Source organism: Salarias fasciatus, chromosome 11 (genome assembly GCF_902148845.1).
Source record: "Salarias fasciatus chromosome 11, fSalaFa1.1, whole genome shotgun sequence".
NCBI lineage: Eukaryota > Metazoa > Chordata > Actinopteri > Blenniiformes > Blenniidae > Salarias > Salarias fasciatus.
Window position 1 is genome coordinate 23,726,014 of NC_043755.1, and position 17,589 is coordinate 23,743,602.

The following is a 17,589-nucleotide window of genomic DNA, read 5'->3' on the forward strand; positions in this document are numbered from 1 at the left end:
ATGGATCTGGACCGTCGCAGCGGTCCCGGTTTTTATCTCCTTAAAGCTTGCACCAGTTCTAGTTCTTTCTGCAGTGGAAGAGTTCAGCTGTTTTTGTAGCTGGATTTAGGTCAGAACTCATTGCTGGTGAATTTCAAGCAGTCCATATTTTCCTTTGCTCTGCTGAATGTGACTCATTGCCTCGTTAAAAGACTAAACACAAGGCTGTCAAATATTATGAAGATGAGATAGAGAGCTGACTTTAGTAAACTTCAGTATGGCAAAAAAAGCATTGCTTTCACTGATTCTCTTGAGTTTCTTTTGTTCAGATTTAAGGTATTTTGACGTGGCCCTCCTCACCCACATGTCACTACCACCAGGAAGTACAGCGTTCAGTCAGAGGTGGGTTCTGGACCGACCTGGTGTCAGCTGGCAGGGAGCTGCAGAAGCTGCACAGAAAAACAATGCTGGACGGCCTTTTCTGTTTCCATGACAACCTGGCAGCGCACCGTGAGGGTTGATTACACGGCCAACAACAGGCCTGCACCGTGTACGGTGGTGAGAGTGTGACAGTGTTGTTGTTGTTTTCTGTCTGCTGGGAAAGTTTCTGTTCAGCGCATCAAACCTGATTCTTTAGTTTCGCCTCATTTCTGAATGATTCAGTGTCCGAACGAAAGAGAAGTCTGGAGGCGCGCTGCACGAGGACGACTTCTGATGAGCGACAAGTTCATCCATCCATCATCCATCCATCCATCCATCCATCATCCATCCATCATCCATCCATCCATCATCCATAATCCATACATTCATCCATCATCAATCCATCCATCATCCATAATCCATACATTCATCCATCCATCCATCCATCATATGTCATCCATCCATCCATAATCCATCATCTATCATCCATCCATCCATCCATCCATCCATCCATCCATCCATCCATCCATCATCCATCCATCCATCATCCATCCATAATCCATTCATCCATGTATCAACCATCCATCCATCCATAATCCATACATTCATCCATCTATCCATTCACCCATCCATCTATCCATCATCCATCCATCCATCCATCCATCCATCCATCCATCCATCCATCCATCTATCATCCATCCATAATCCATTCATCCATGTATCAACCATCCATCCATCCATTTATCATATATCATCTATCCATCCATCCATAATCCATTCACCATCCATCCATTCATCCATCCATCCATCCATCCATAATCCATTCATCCACATATCAACCATTCATCCATCCATCTATCCATTCACCCATCCATCTATCCATCATCCATCCATCCATTCATGCATCCATCCATTTATCCATCATCCATCTATCATTCACCCATCTATACATTCATCCATCCATCCATCATCCATCCATCTATCCATCCATCGATTCACTTATCCATCTATCCATCCTCCATTCATCCATCCATCCATCCATTTTTGTGTCTTTTGTCAGAAACGAAATAATGTTGAATATTAAAAAGTCCGTATTCAACGCATGCAGTTCGAACAATAGCCGTATTCTTCTATGCCTGTCGTGATTTAACATCCTGTCTCTCTTCTCTGTGCAGATTGATTTTTTTTCTGAATAATAGACATGATTATGAAAGCTCTGTGGAGTTGAACCAGGTGGAAACAGCAGAATCCATGAATCAGTCCCAGTTCTGTAAAGGCTCAGTGTGACGGCGCTCACCGAACTGTTCATCCAAACCTCGTGGCCGCTTCAGTCTTTCATCTTTTTCATCGCAATACATTTGCACTATATTAGCTCTACTTTGAAAGCTTTGACCTACTGAAAAAATCTCACATTTTACTGATAGATTTTTGCATCTAGTTGACTATATTTAGAAAAAAAAGCAGCACTCAGATAAACTCAACAGCAGAGTTTTCTTTGCAGTCGTATTAAGTTTTTCCTTTCAGACAAATGATGGAATATCTGACAGAACCTTCCACGGAGTTGCCATTTTTGGTGGACTTGAAGTGTGTGTGATGTGGCGATTTGGTGTGATTTTGGAATGTCAGCCCTGGTTATCGTCTGCTCTCAGGAAACGCTGCCTCTGCCGCTGCAGCGCCGTCCGAGGAGAAAGGAATGTGCAGCCATATGGAGGGAGGATTTCTCTGCCACGGAGTAATTACTTTCAGAGCGCTGATCTGATGTCTGGGAGATGGAGAATATAAAGCACTGCATTCTTTATTCCTTTGCCAAAGGGGGGGGGAGGAGGAAAATCAAGTTCATTCAATCACAACAAAGCCTTTTAACAAAGCTTTCTCATTTCAAGGTGAGATTGGTTTGGGACTCAGAACAGAAAAAGATGTTTTGTGGCTGCCTGCCTGCGGTGTGTGTTTTATTATGAGGCCGCCTTTGGAAAATGGGCAACAGTCGGGCAGACACTCGGGCTTTATTTTTCACAGGACGGCCTGTTTTGAAATGAACAGAATGTTTTAGAGTCGAGTCAGAAAAAAAAAAGGGGGGACACAAAGCTTAAATGAATCAGCAGGATGGAAGACGTGGCTGGTGGTGTGTTCCCTGCTCAAGCTTAAGAGGACAGTTAATAAACCAAAGAAAGAAAATAACGTACTGACCGAGATCAAAGAGAAAAGAAGTTCCGACATTAACTGAGCAGCGTAGCTCGCCGGCTCGTTTTGGACGAACAACATGCAAACGGCAGCAGACGGTTCTTTATAAAGGACGATCACAATAACATCAGACTGTTCATACATGACAGAAGCAAAGGCTGGAGTTACTTTCAGCAGACAAATCCTAGCAAATGAGAGCCATTTGAACAATAGGTTATGTGTTTTTATCCTCTTTAATGTGCACCTCATCCATTAGAAAACCTCTTATTGTTTCAAAAAACGTCCTCAAGTTCAATCAGCAGCTGCTCACATTTCTGCTAAACTGAGTGACGAACAGCTTTTCATGTGACTCTGTAAACACTCATGATATTTCTCCAGCTAAGAACACTCTGAACTTTGCAGAGCGTAAATGCAGCAGCACACTGTCTCTGCTGGCCGCGTCTTTTAAACCTGTGGCAGGTTGCATTCTTCTCGCTGCTCAGAGGCTCCACAGCTTTAACAGCTCCACTGCATTCGCCTCCTGCTTCACTTTATGAGACGCTCCTGCTCTCCCACCGACCCGCGGTGCTGGAGTTAACTAGTGGTGTGTAAAACCTGAAGACCACCCAAATGCAGGCGTCCTGCAACCACAGTGGTGGACGACTTGTTTTTACAAACTTACAATTACACGTTTGTTTACAGCTTCTCGAGCTGAATTCTGTCAACATTCATGTTTTATTCAAGCTGGAAGGATGAAGCAGTGATTCCAGTGGTGAAGGTGCCCAAGAATTCTTGGAAAACATCGATAATCGTGTTTCTGTCATCAGTGTGACTGTCGCCGTTGCCCGGAGTGGCTTTAGCTGCTGCTAATGGATGGCGACTGTTGCATCAGTGGCACAGAACAGCATCCAGTTCTGTAGTCGCTGCTAAAACCGTCTGGATCCACTCCAGCGCTTTTCATCATATTTAGCAGTACTGTGAGAGAATATGGGCTCTGAACTGGAACATAATGAACAAACCACACAATCATTAACACGCTTGTGAATAACAGAATGAAAACATCCACGCTGGTGTTGCTCTTCAGCAGTGTTGGACGCTGTCGAGCTCATTTCAGACTCTGGACGGTGTTTTGGGTCTCGTCAAGTGGTCCACGTTTCATACTTTCAGCCGTTCTTTTTTATTGCACATTACAGTGTTTATTGCCTGAGATAACAGCTAACGGTGGTCATTATGGAGAGGAGAGGGGAGGCTGCTGCGAGGCCCTGGGAACAGAGACGTGGCAGGAATAGAAGATCAGACTGGAACATGAAATCTCAATACGTCACAAAAGAATTCACACAATCAAAAAGTAGCATCTGGCTGTTTGTAGGCAGCACAGCCTCACTTTAGACGACCCAGTAACACCCGGCGTCAGTGGAGCTCACAACCTTCAAACACATCTGGAAAACCATTCCGGACAGGCAGAGTGGAGAAGCCCGGCTTCTCTCTGCCCCACATGCCTGATGGCGTTCATGGGCATGAGTGTGGAGGAGTTCCTGTGCTGCCAAGTCGGATTCTGTGTTCAGTGTTTCTGTGCTGGAAACTGCAGCATGGATTCACTTATTTCCTCCTGAAATTCTCAGATGCGAGTAAAAGCTGTGTCCTGCATGCAAGAAACCATATGTGAAGCCGTGAGGGGAAACGGGAAATGCTTCTGTGGTCAGATGGATCTACATTTTAAATTCTTCCTGGAAGGACGCCATGTCCTGGGCTCCACAGAGACAGAGGACCCGTCTCTGAGGCCTTTATAGTTCAGCAGGATGATGTTGAACCAGTCTGGGTCCAGGTTCTCCACTGATCTCTGTGCATTTGGATTAAATCAACAGCTCCAGCACAGACTCACAGCTGCAACTCACTCTGAATATCTGATCTGCTGTTATAATATTGGGAAGAAGCATTAGTTCAGAACACTCTCCAGTCACATTCTGAACCAGTGATGGGGGTCATAAGGCTCGGGGGCCACATGTGGCCCTGTTGCTCCACTTGACCGACCCTCAAGGTGTAACCAGAAAACCCTGAATCAAATCAAGTTTGCTGTCATTATTCCCGGCTTTATTACATCTAAAATGGTCTCATTTTGTCACGATGCGAAGTGGAAGGACCCACGCGCAGGCAGCCCGGCGGAGTTCAAAAAGTTCTTTATTGCGGGAAACAGGAACGGGACTGCAGGGATACAGGAACGCAGGGATACAGGAACGCAGGGATTCAGGAAGGCTGAGCTGAGCAGACATGCAGGGACACGGAAGCACACAGACAGACCCACAAGGAGCCGACACGACACACAAGGAGAGCCAGACTTAAATAGGGGGCGGACACAGGTGCCACACATTAGGGTGGTAACGAGGGAGGCAGGAGAACATGAGAGCAGACAAACACAAGACAGGACCTGAGCGCCCCCATCAGGCAGCAGGGGCACAGGGCGTGACACATTTTTCACATTCATGGCCATTATTGCATTATTGCTTTGTCTAGCACCTTGGCTAGCTGAGCTAGCAATAGTCTTTCACTATGTGGAAGAAGAAGGTTTTTATTTACCGTATTGGCCCGAATATAAGACGACTCCGATTATAACACGACCCCTATTTTTCAAAGATCATTTTGTTAAAAAAAAATGCCGAAGACAGGTCACTCGTAAAACAACTTTTTATGATACAATTATTATAAACTCAAAACTCACAACTGAGATAACATTTCACGAGATATAAAATGAAAAAATATTACTAGAGTATTGAATAAAAAATATATTGTCTTTCTCAAAATAAGAAACAATAAGCAACAAATAAGAAGCCTCAAGGGGTCAAAACTGCATAAATGATGTAAATAACTTCCCAGTGCCTTCAGCTGAATCATGGCTCTGGTGGTGGGCATTCCATCTTTCCGTCTTTCAGTGGCGTTTTCACTCATCCTTCTATCAATCTCTCTGAGGCATCACTCTTGGGACCACGGAAAGCTTTTCTCAAAGCATTAGCATCTGTAGGCGTTTTTTCTGTGCTCTCCAATAAGGACGAAGCACTCTGCTCCACCAGATCTCCTGGCGGCTTGGCAGTAGTTTGATGACTCTGCTGCGTTGATCACCATCAGTTTAAAGTTGGTATCATAACTCCGCCTCTGTTGTTTGCTCAGTTGTCCAGCGTTCAGCCCCTTTGTTCCAGATGATCCGCCATTTTTCATCCGATCATTTGATCTCATCTCATCGCTCCACTCGCTCTCTGGTCAGTGATACTTTGGCTCCATCTAGCGGCGTGGATGCGTATTGACCATCTACCGTAAGTCCGCGATTATAACACGACCCCACTTTTGAGGATGCAATTTCTGGAAAAAAACATCGTCTTATATTCGGACCAATACTTATTTACTGAATGTAAAAATGAGAAAACATTAATCATGATTTCCAGACAGACCTGGAAATAAAAAGTGATGCAAAGCAACAGCAGCTCATAAAAATCATGTTAAGCAACTCATTTTTATAAAGAAATTATTCTTTTCGAGCAAACTTAAGTCAACGTATGCCTTTTTTCATTTTTCATGTGATGTTTTTGGCTGATTGTCTTCGACCCTGCATGAAGTCACATTGTCATTTGTGCCTGTTTTCTGTTCCTGCAGTGGATTTGTCTACTCGGGTGTTTGTGGCTGGAGCCAAACCCAGCTGACGGTGTGCGAACACGAGGTCCAACCTGGACACACACACACACACACACACACACACACACACACACACACACACACACACACACACACACACCACACACACACACACACACACACACACACACACACTCTAGGAAGAGTTCTGAGCTGCCAGTTTGCCCCCACACACAGGGATTTGGACTAAATCAAGACACCATGCCTGGACTCGATCTGGGATTTTCATGGTGTGAGCAGAGAGTGTGAACCACTGCACCACATCCGGTTGTCTTCTCAGGTTTAGACATCACTCCAACCTTTTGAGAGTTGGGGTTGTTCCGTCACACAGACTGTGAATCAGTGTTTGGTGAAGCTTTGAATAAAACATGTCGACCGTCTTCACTGGAATCACAGTATCTCCTCTGAAGGAACTCAAAGGCCACATTTACATCTGTCGTCTAAAAGGTGTTTTTTTTAATTAACATACAGTGTTCGTCAATAGGAAGCGTCTCTGTCTGATGTTTCAGTGAAAGGTCGTGATATGAGCGTGACGAGTGATTCTCCTGGCTCCTGTCATCAGACCGGTTTCTATGATGTGGAGGTCAGATGCGCTGCTCTCGTTCTCCACGCAGCATGGAGGTTCTCTCGTGTTGGAATGGCAGCATGGCCCGCCCAGAGGTGAAGGAAGGCGGGCGTCTCGCTTCATTATTATGCTTCAGCAGATGTTCCAGGATAATTCAGCTCCTCTGCAGGCAGAGGAGAAGGTGACTGCGGGACAGAAGGTCACTCTTGAAGCAGAAGAACGTGTTTATCTTCTGCTGTAATTCACTCTCTATCTCAGCTTGTCTCTCTTTACACTCTCTCTATCAGCCGACATATTTTCCAGCCTGTGTAACTCTCCCTGAGATACAGGATGTGTAGGAAATGGGCGGATGAAAAGGTGAAAGATCTGTTAACAATTTCCTCATTAATGTAACGAAAAGCTGAACTGAACAGACCCAGCACTTCTCTGGATAAGTCCTGCCTTCCCTGGACAGACATCAAGCTTACATGAGCATTTTTGCCTTTTGAGAAATCTCCCTCTTTCCAAGGTTTCGGCCCAGTGGAGGACGATTGCTCCTCATTAGAAACATTTGACCTTCGATACAGAGGCGTAGCGCCCTCTCGCCTGATTAAACCTGCCTCGGGCTTCACCTCTGTAATTTTATTCGACACATGGTTTCCAGAGAAGAAAGTCGCTGAGAGGAACATTTCTCTCAGCTGTTGTGTGTTTCTCCTTCAGAGATAATCTCACTGGGAATGTTTTGATATTGGAGAAAGGTAAACCGGCGAGCACGACACATGAAAACATGGGAGAGCCCTTGTAGGATGGCGTTCTAGTTGTCTGGTTGAAAGTGTGTTGTATTCTCCACATGCGTTGCTGTCCACATGAATTATTTCTCACTGTGTGAGCACTGATTTGTGTGTGTGTGCCATGTCCTCCTCATTGGTTCACATCACTTCAGTCATTCCTCTGTTACGTCAGGCTGCCTCGGGCATGTTTGCCCTTGGGCAACATGCTTGCTTCTACCTGATCCTGATCCTGCAGCACCTTCCACGTACCACTGCGTGTCTGATGGTGTTGTGTGGACATGATCCGCCGGGGTCAGGCCGTGGATCACACTGAGCTTCTGTTCGCTCCAGAGGCGGGTAGAGGGGTGAAAATGGTCGCTCTGTATAGGTTAGCCGGCAAAAGGTCGGGCCGTGACATTTTGAAAAGATTTGTTTGTTTAAGTTCCCATTGGTGAATAAGATGTCCAACAAGTGTCTGTTTTCAAAGGATAATTTGGATCAGTCACTGAGGTGAAGTGAAAAGTGACATGATGACTGTGAAACGATCCTATGATATGAAAGAGGAGATTAACGGCACTCCTAAATGTTCAGCAAATGCAAATGAACCGGTGTTTTATTCAGAATATCCCTCAGAATGAACAGTTTCAATATGGCTGGTCTCCAGCCTTGTTTAAAGTTTAGATTAGGGGACTGTGTATTCACTGTTTGCAGATGATGTTGTCCTTTACGCTCCATCAGTCGAGTGTCTCCAACTGGAAGAGTTTTCAGTGTGAAGCACTTATTGATCAGTTATCTCCGACTCCAAAGCTCTGTAAACTGAATGTCTGTGACCTTTTAGTACTTTGTTTACCTGACAGTGGCAATATTTGACATTTATTTCCAATTATCACCACCACTGCTGCACCAGCTGGATCAGTTCATGTGCCTGTGTCATGCCAACTAGCGGCCCTTTTCTGTGTTTCTTGTGATCCTGCTTGTGAAGCGATTGTCAGCAAACTGTTGCTGTCTGCCAGTCTGAATTCTCCAAACCAAAAATGGAAAAGAAGTTGTAGTTTAAAGGAAATCACTGCCATTTAAACAGGGTCGAAGTCCATTGTTCTTTCAAGAAGACAGCATGTCCATGGTGGCTGGGTTTTTCTCTGTAAAACTGAGACTGGTCCACATTAAGGGGTTCCAGTTTGGTTTAGTAAAAAGTTTTCCGTGACCTTAGATTGGCCCTCAGTGTAAACCATGGGGGTCAAACACTCGTTAGTTCAGTGGCCATACAGTCCAGTGTCTCTGTTAATGAAACCTTTTGCTTCAAAATACAGTGAAATGTTTTTGAAAATCAATTGAAAGTTCAGCAATCAGTGTTTTTTTTTTTTCTTTTTGACATTTTTACCCTTGCTTGGTGGTTTAGTGCAGCAGATGGGGCTGGTTTTGGTTCCCACAGGCCTTATGTTTGACACCTCTGATGTAGATAACACATGGGAAGAAACCCGAAGATCAGCCAGATGTTTATAGAAAAACTGAACATCTGAGGGTCTTCATGACTTCTAACATGAAGTCCTGAGTCCCAGACAGACCTGAGCGTTACAATTCACCTCATGCTGGAGAGAAAAGATAGATCGGTGCTTGATTTGGGGGAGTTCTTTCTGATTTGCAGATTTAAGCTCTCCCATCATGTGTTTTCACTTTGGCGTAGGGATGGACTCATCGCTGGCCAGAATGAAGGGTTAGTGGAGAAAGAACCGTAAAGAACAGTCCAGAGAGCTCCTTTTGCTTTTTGGACGAGTCACTAGTTATAATTGAAAGTGAACTGCAGTCGGTTTTGAGCTTCTTCCATGTGGATTATGAAAGCCGGACAGCAGTAGATGTTAATTTAGAGAGAAGTTAATCATCAAAGTGAAGATGAAACACTGAGTGGGTGGAACAAAGAGACGATGGGAAAGTTCTCCATGCTCGTTCTCTGTGAAATTACGCCGGGTGTTTCTCTGGACGCTGACTTTCCAAAACCACATTGACTCTGTTGTGATTAGGATCATCATGACTGTAAGCCTTTCTCTCTTTTTTTGATTCGGACCCAGTGACCATAACACAAATAAGGCGTCCTCCCTCTGTCCTGTAATCTTGTAAATTGAAGCGTCTCTCTGCTGCTGTGCTCCCATTGTTGACTGTAGGAAACCAGAATGGCGTCAGGCTGCGAGTACTCTCTCAACTCATTTATTTTTCATTTTCTTGTGTTGTCATCATCCCTGCACATCACAGAAGGACTGAGCAGTGGCTGAATGCTCTCAGCGTCTCGGCGCATCGCTCTGCTTTTTGTTAGCATCGCTTTTGCATCTCTTTCATCTCTCCGCCGCTCTGCCGCCGTCCTCTTTGTTCCTGCGCACGCCAGTGGATCTGACCGCTTTCATTAAGGTCTGCACTCCGCTGACAGCTGAGACACACACACACACACACACACACACACACACACACACACACACACACAGGATCAGCAGGGACGTTTGAATGCGATTCTGCCTACAGTCTTCTGTGTCTCTTGTCTCTTTTCTGTCTCCTTCGCTCTGTTTTCTCCTGTTGACTGACTGAACGCTGTAACAGAATTTTGAGTGTCTGTTTTTACAGAAAGTGCAACATCTTGCACAGTATGGTAAATATTTATGACAAGGACTATTAATGGAAAATAGAAATACTGGTCAGGATGTTCACCATTTAAAGTAAAACTGCTCTTAGGCGAAGTTTAAACATTTTAAAGTGAAAAACTTTAAACTTCTGTTGCATTCTGGGTCTCCGTTTGCACAATGCTGCTCAGAGCCACTGGAAACGAACTTTAAAAACAAAAAAAAAGGTGCCAAGGTTGAAGTTTTGAAAACATGCCAGCTCTTTCTCTATGGAAACAGAGGAAAATTGAACTTTTCTGAAAAACTGCTACAGTAAACAGTTTCTTCTGCTCCTGCGCAGGAGATGGACAATAAGAACCATGTTTTCCTCCAGAGAGTCAGGGCTCCCAGTCCAGATTCTCCTGGACTTCCAGCTCCACCGAGGGTAATGCAGGCAGCTGAGGTGGGTGAGAAGCAATCGTCTTCCCAGCTGAAGTGTCCTTAAGCAAGACGGTGAACACCAAGTTGCTCCAAATAGATGTGGAGGACGTTGCGTGGCGACTGTTGCCGTGTGCGGCTGAATCGGTGAACATGGCTGATAATGTAAAGAGCAGCGAGAGCGCTGTAGCAGTGAGACCCTGCTGTGTGAGTAAAGTCCATTTACCACGTGATGCCGGCACTGACCCGGACCAGAACCAGGAGAACCTGGACCGGAATCCACTGAGCATGAGAAGAGGAGTGAGTTACTCCGGCCGTCGTCCTCATGTGCTTTAGCAGCGTGTCAGAAAAGTTGCGTTTCCCCCCGTTTCCATGGAGACCAAATCGTATTGTTGTCAAAAAGTTGCCTTTTCAGTGGCTTGCTGTGTAAACCAAAACCCAAAACACAAAGATTTCTCTCTAAAACGTTGCTGAAATGGGGCCTGAGCCGTGAGCGTGTCCGTCTGAAGCGTGAGGACTTGGTGCATCAGTTTGTTCTGCCGTCCGTTGATAAATGAAGGTCGGCCACGCTGAGGTCTGACTGCGCTGAAGGAAACCCTCTGAGCCCGTCTGAGTGAGTGTTACGAATGCCGGAGCATCCGGAGCCTCCGTCTCTCCGCTCCTCTGTTTGCCTCGCGCACAAAGAGGATCTTTCTCATTGGAGTCTGGCGATTAGTGAATGGATGATGTTCATTAACACACACATAACGCTGCTCTCTCTCTCCCGCAGGACCGACTCTCTCTCAGATTGAATTAAGCCAAACTGTGTTAACTGATTATCCTCCGAGTGTGTGAATCCGCTTTGATCTGTTTGGAGAGACGTGCTTTTTGCCTGAGCGGGATTTGCGTGTGTGTCTGTGTGTGTGTGTATTTGTTAGCGAATGCTCATTTGTGTATTCATGTGTGTGTTCTGCTGCTGATAATTGAAGCCGGCGCTGACAGAGACCTCCTGACCTCATAAATTTCAAACATAATTCTTCCTTTGATGGCTCTATTAAAGCAATCTGGACGAGCGGCTCGTTTGAACCGGATTGTGTAACGGCGGCTCGCAGCTCCTTATCATTCACATGGTGAAACAACTGCTTTCCCTCCTAATATGCAGTCAATATTGAGTAAACACCTACGCTTCAGTCTGCTGCCTCTCCGCAACGTGACTGTTGATCAACACCAGTGAGAAATATGCAATGAAAATAGTCTTTGAATGAGGCGCTGTGGTTGGGTTCCTGCGCCGGCTTGTTTTGGTGAGTTTCTCGCTCGGGGAACAGATGAATCTGAATATGTGGCGAATCGTTGCACAACAGCAAGTGGCTGTCAGTAGCACAGTGAGTAGGAAAGGAACTGAACAGGCTGGAAGTCTACATGCATTAAGGTTCTGGTGTCATGGTTGTGTCCAGTGGCGTGTTGGTCCCTGGAGAAGAGGGTTTCTGCTCAGGTTCTTTCAGAGCCGCCCAGAAATGCTGTTTTTTTAGAAACAGTGGCATGCAAGATGACTGGTTTTAGTGAAAATCCGCTCTAATACCCCTTTTCCCACTGGCCAACAAAACCGTTTAAACCCACTAATACCCGGCTCCTCATGGCAGTGGGAAAGGGTTTAAACGGCATTTCGACCCGGGTTTTAATCGGCTCGCCACGATCGGCTTCAGTGGGAAAGCCAGACCCGGGTCGACGCAGTAATTTACGTGATGACGTCGCCGTAGCGTGGCTACGTTAGCACGCTAGTTGTTTTTAGACACAGCGTGAGATTTCCTTCGTCAAGATGACCGAGCAGTGGCAAGACAGCGAGACCAGAGAGCTTCTCTTGATCCGTGAGGAAGAGGAGATTCGTCCACAGGTAACGGGGACTGAGCTCGTCTGCACTGTCTCCCGCGCTGATGATGTCCCATGTTGATGACATCATCAGCGCGGGAAAACGCAGCCACGCAGCCCGCCTGCAGACGATTAGACCCGGGTCTGCAGGCAGTGGGAAAGGAGTCAGTCGCCGATTGTTAGCGGGACTTGCTAGTTTCAGCGGGAAAGGGGTTTTAGTATCTGCTGATTGCATTCTCACCGTGACCTGCCCTGCTCTGCCTCTGATTGGCTCCTCACCTCTCGTGTTGCATGGTAAACATCGACATTAACCAACCACATGCAGCGAGTCTGAGCCAATCAGTGACGGAGTCGGGCGAGTCACGGCTTCATCGTCCTCGGGAAACGAAATAATCTGGTTCGTAGAGACTTCTGAGCAGCTCCAGTTCCTGATGTGAGTCCGAGTCCCGCCGTCCCCCCCGGCCTCCGTCCCGCCCCGGGGCGAAGCCGGCTGCAGACCCGGTGGCGTGTCTCGACCTCGCGCCTCATGCCTCCCCAGCAGGCCGGAGCCGTGGCAGGAGGAGAGAACAGGAAGCAGAGGAAGAGGGAGACGCTGTCAGAGAGCCGGGCGGCCGGCCTGTCGGAGCACGCCAGGGTGAATGTAGGAAGATCCGTGTCTGAAGCGTGTTACACGGTAGATCCGTGTTTTGATAGTGTGTCAGCATGTGGAGAGAGGGATGGAGGGAGGGAATCAGACACACACAAAGAACCTGTCAACCAGGAGAGATAACAAGAGGAAGCTGCCTTCAGCGTGCCGGCAGTCCTGTCATTTTTCTTTTTGAAGTGACTGAGAGAAGATGAATCGCTCTACAAGCTCATTCTCATGAAGGATTGGAGGTGCCAATGTTTGTGTGTGTGTGTGTGTTTGTGTGAGTGTGTGTGTGTGTGTGTTAGTGTAAGTGCTAAAACAGTGTGTTCACCATGTGCTTTCCTTTTAAAGTACTCATTGACAGGGTCAGAGTGCACGGCTCCCGGCCTCCTCCGTCGCCCTGCTCTGTGTCCTACATGTTGGACGCTCGTTAACACCGCTCAGCCAAAGCAAGAGCAAATAACGGAGATACGGCAGTGAGAAACCAGAGGGAGCCGAGGCGTTTACGTCCAGTCACTTCATTGTTTGATTTTGTGACGGGAGTGTTTATTATCATTGTCAGTTGATTTTATTTTGACCATGTACGGCAGAGGTGTCAAACATAAAGCCAGTGGGCCAAACCCTGTGGTCTTCCAGAACAGTTTGGGAATTTTCAAGTTGAATGAATCAAAATGTCGCAGTAAGACCCGAACTGGGAGTCAGAATTATTTATGTACGGTTATTAAAACATAGTTTTAAAGTTGTCAGCGACGTTCTGATGTGGATGGTTAAGAAGCAGAACCACAGACAGAGCTCATGTCGGGTTCCTGAGGCTCATGGGAAATGGAGACGCTCCTGTGTGGTCCGGACAGAGGGGTACTGTAACTCAAGGTGCTGGTTTTAACAGAGATTTGTCAGAATACACACCTCTCGCTGCACAGTCTGTTGTGTTACGGAGCTGCTCTGCGGTAAAGCATTGTGGGAACGCCGGTCCTGGGATCAGGACTGAACCACGGAGAAACGGCAAGAAAACAACAAGGTCTGGTCCGAGGAATTCCATCAATGAAGGTTTTCTCTTATATCCTCAAACCAGGGTTTGAATCCCCAATCCCCAAACCTCCGGCCGAAACAGCAGAACCTCTCCTCTCAGTCTGGTTCTGCAGATTTGCTGTGAAATTAAACCTCGGCGGTGTGAATCATAAAGACACCGCTGAGGGACCGTCGAGGCTGCCAGTCCTCTCTGCAATCAGCTCATTCATTCAGAGTCCCGCATGAAGCGATTAAAAGCAGCGGCGCTGCGTGTCGCCTCTAACGAGCTGCAGACGGACTGTAACGAGTCCAGCAGAGCTCAGGTTTAGACTTTTTATTTTTAAAACTCTGCCGTTTCTGCAGTAATTCGGTAGATTGTGAAAAACACCCCTCTAAGTCCCACACAGGGACCATTTAGGCCTAAACGTCTCAGCGTGGACGGCCATTCAGGGCCATTCCAGGCTGAAGGAAGAATAATGGGATCCTTTCACAGGCGGAGGGATCCGGGAATGTTGTTAACAGCTGGAAGGCGTCTCGAGGGCCTGAAACATTCCTCTACCTGGACAGAGAGAGGGAAGAAAAGAGGATGGCGGCGGCCGCTTTCTGGGTCAGCCTGTCAGCTCTGTGACGGAGCTGTCAGGTGAGGATGAGGAGCGGGACGTTCAGATAGAGCGAGCAGTGTTCGGTCCGGGCTGCAGCTGCTGCTGTTCCAGTCGGCGGGAATGGGAGGAGGCGTCGCCGCCGGGACCGCCGCGCTGAGCGCTCCCTGTGGATGCATTCCACTGGTGGGCCACCCGGTCTGCACCGGACCCCCCAGCCCTCCACAAGACCAGCTCACATGACGACTCAGAAAAGTAGTGAACTTTACAGGCTCAAAAAACAACAGTGGAATCGATGGGTCCAATTTATACCCATCATGGAGCAACATTTGTGATCCAGATGGACTGAGCTGCAGAGCACCGTGCTTTAATGCTCTGCAGGACGACATGTCCGGACCCATGGAGCAACACTGCACAGAAATGTGTCGAGACTTTATTATTTCAACATGGCATTGAGCCCCGTGGCAACAGGCCAGAAGTAACAATCTGAAAAATCTAAGAAAAATGACTAAAAACAATAAATTGGAAAGAATTTAAATTCTTCATTCTTCAATTCAGCTCAATTTTCATTCATTTCACTTCATTTTCTTTCTATAGAATCAAATAAACAGTCGCCTGAAGGCAGTTTTACAGAGAAACATCAACAATTCCTCCTGAGCAAAGGAGAAAACTGCCTGTAACAGGAGGAAACCTGCAGAACCACACGGAGAGACTTTCTGTTGATCTAGCTGAAGGTTAGAGAACTGAGAATCAAAGCTCATATACTTAAATCTATTTCAATACTCAACAACATTGAGTTAAAGCTTCTGCTTGAAGTTTCTGTCTTTAGTATTTATTTTATTTTGCATTTCTCACTACATCCCTGTGTTTTTGTGAGCTGTTTTGGCTGTTCTGGTTTTATTGCCGTTGTTTTCATGGCGCTGTGGTTTTGCTGCCTGTATTTAAAGGCCTCAGATGAAGCAGCACTTTGAATTCATGCAGCAGAATCACTTTTCCAGGCAGACGGCGTGGCCCCTCGCCGGGCGCCGAGCGGTGGCGGTGAGCTGCATGTGGAGTTATGGCCCTGCCCGCGCTGCACGGTCCCGGTTGGATCGGCCTGACGGCTCTGAGCCGTGCAGAACTTGCTCTCATTACTCTACATATTCAGATTTCCCTCCTGCATCAGCGGGTCGCTCTGATCCCTCCCTGAATCCACACACCAAGCTCGTTCTTTACCGTTTGTGTGGATTGTGATCTTGCAGACTGTGTTTCGGGGCTTCCATGCAGATGTTTCCTTTCTGCACGCCGGCAGCCTAAAGACCGGGTTAGCCTTCGGGTTACCCCGCAGGAATCTCAGCTCCACGCTGTGTTTAGTGCAAAATGCTGTCTTTGAAAATGTACGGTCCCACACAGCTGTAATTATGGCTCTGCCGTTCTCCTTCTGACCCGCTCTTCTCTTCCTTTCTGTCTTTGTTGTATTTGTTTTTCCTGCAGGTCCGGCGAGTGTGGTCAGCGCTCTGCTGCAGCCAGAAATGGATCCTGGTGTTCTCGCCTCTCCTCCTGCTCTCCCTCACCGTCCTCATGATGGCCGTCACGCCGCCGCTGCCTCTTCCTGCCTCCAGCAGGGACCGCAGGTCGTCCCGGGCCCTCAGCTCCGCCGAGGACTTTGTCAGACCCGGACCCAGGATGGTCGAGCCCCCTCGGGCCGCCATGGACCCCTTCCTCCACCCGCCTCTTCACAGCGGGGCCTGGAGAGGCGGCGTGGGCGGAGAAAAGCGTCACTACCCGCCGCAGCCCAAACCTTCTGGGGACGACAGAACCGGCTTCAGAGGGAGAAGTCGCTCCAGCAGATATAAACGCAACGGCAGCGCCGTGGCCTCCAGGAGGAACCAGCCCCTCCGGTCCAGAGGCCGCCGCCAGCCTCGGTTCACAGCCCCCAGCAGCGAGCCAAGGCGTAGAATTAGTCGGAGCGACCGCAGCGCCGGGGCGAAGCCGGCGGCGCCGACGTACGTCCATGCAGAAAGAAGCAGATCCACAGCGGCACCGGCCCGACCAGATGCTGGAGGCGGGCCAAAAAACAGCCAAATACAGGCCAGCACAAAGACAGGAGGACTTCAGCAGGCCTCAGGGACGCTCAGGCGAGAGAAAAGACACGCTGTGAGGGCTGATCGGGCGGCCGAGGCCGCGACAAGCCCCACTGTGGGTCTGAAGGAGTCTCCATCCACGCTGAAAGACGACCGCAGCTGGTGTCAGACCGTCGGGGAGCAGGACTTCCCGGACGGCGACCGCAGGAGCATCAGGACCGGCGGGGGCCGCCTGCCCTGGCTCAGCAGGGACGACGTCCAGAAGATGGAGCTGCTGGCCCGCGGGGAGGTGGTCAGCAAGGCCAGCGTGCCGGCGCACGGCCAGGTGCTCCAGGTGGGACTGGATCCACCTGCAGACCCACAGGTACACTGATCTGCTTCAGGGCCTTCACAAGTCTAGAGTCCAGAGACTCACAGTATCAGTCCACACCTCTGACGCTCATTAGCTTTATCACATCTCAATAAAAGACAGGGATATTTTAGGTTTTAATGCGACGAGATGTGTATAGTTTACTCCCGTTTCCATTTGTTTGTGTAACATATTTTACCAGTGATGTACTGATGAAGGAGTTTTCAGTTTGATCTGCTGCAGTTTAATAATGAACAGAAGGTTTTAGTTGGAGGAAGACGCTGTAGGGTTTTGGTCTTCGCTGCTCATGGAGCTCCACCCACACACTGCCACGGGAAAACAGCTCTTAGAAAGGGAAGCTAATGATTATTTAAGGCTGCTAATGCCTCAGTCACTGTGGAAAGCTGCTGTAAACAGTGTTTGTTGAGTCACGTGGGCTCTGCAGGAAAAACGGCTGCACGGTTTACTTTACATTGATTGATCTGCACAAATAAAACATGAGTGAATGATTAGCTTCAGA

The 17,589-nt window shown here is 47.8% G+C and overlaps 2 protein-coding genes across 2 annotated transcripts in view; both read left to right on the forward strand.

Annotated features, from left to right (window-relative positions):
• The window catches only part of LOC115396421 (zinc finger protein 271-like), a 374,023-nt gene that overhangs the window by 21,244 nt on the left and 335,190 nt on the right, over positions 1-17,589 (forward strand). The gene's annotated exons all lie outside the window — the stretch shown is intronic.
• LOC115396416 (Golgi-associated kinase 1A-like) overlaps positions 1-17,589 on the forward strand; it is a 50,621-nt gene that overhangs the window by 10,966 nt on the left and 22,066 nt on the right. The window contains exon 2 of the mRNA XM_030102293.1: positions 16,131-17,084. Coding sequence (XP_029958153.1) covers positions 16,131-17,084 — 954 coding nt within the window. The remainder of the gene's footprint in view (positions 1-16,130; positions 17,085-17,589) is intronic.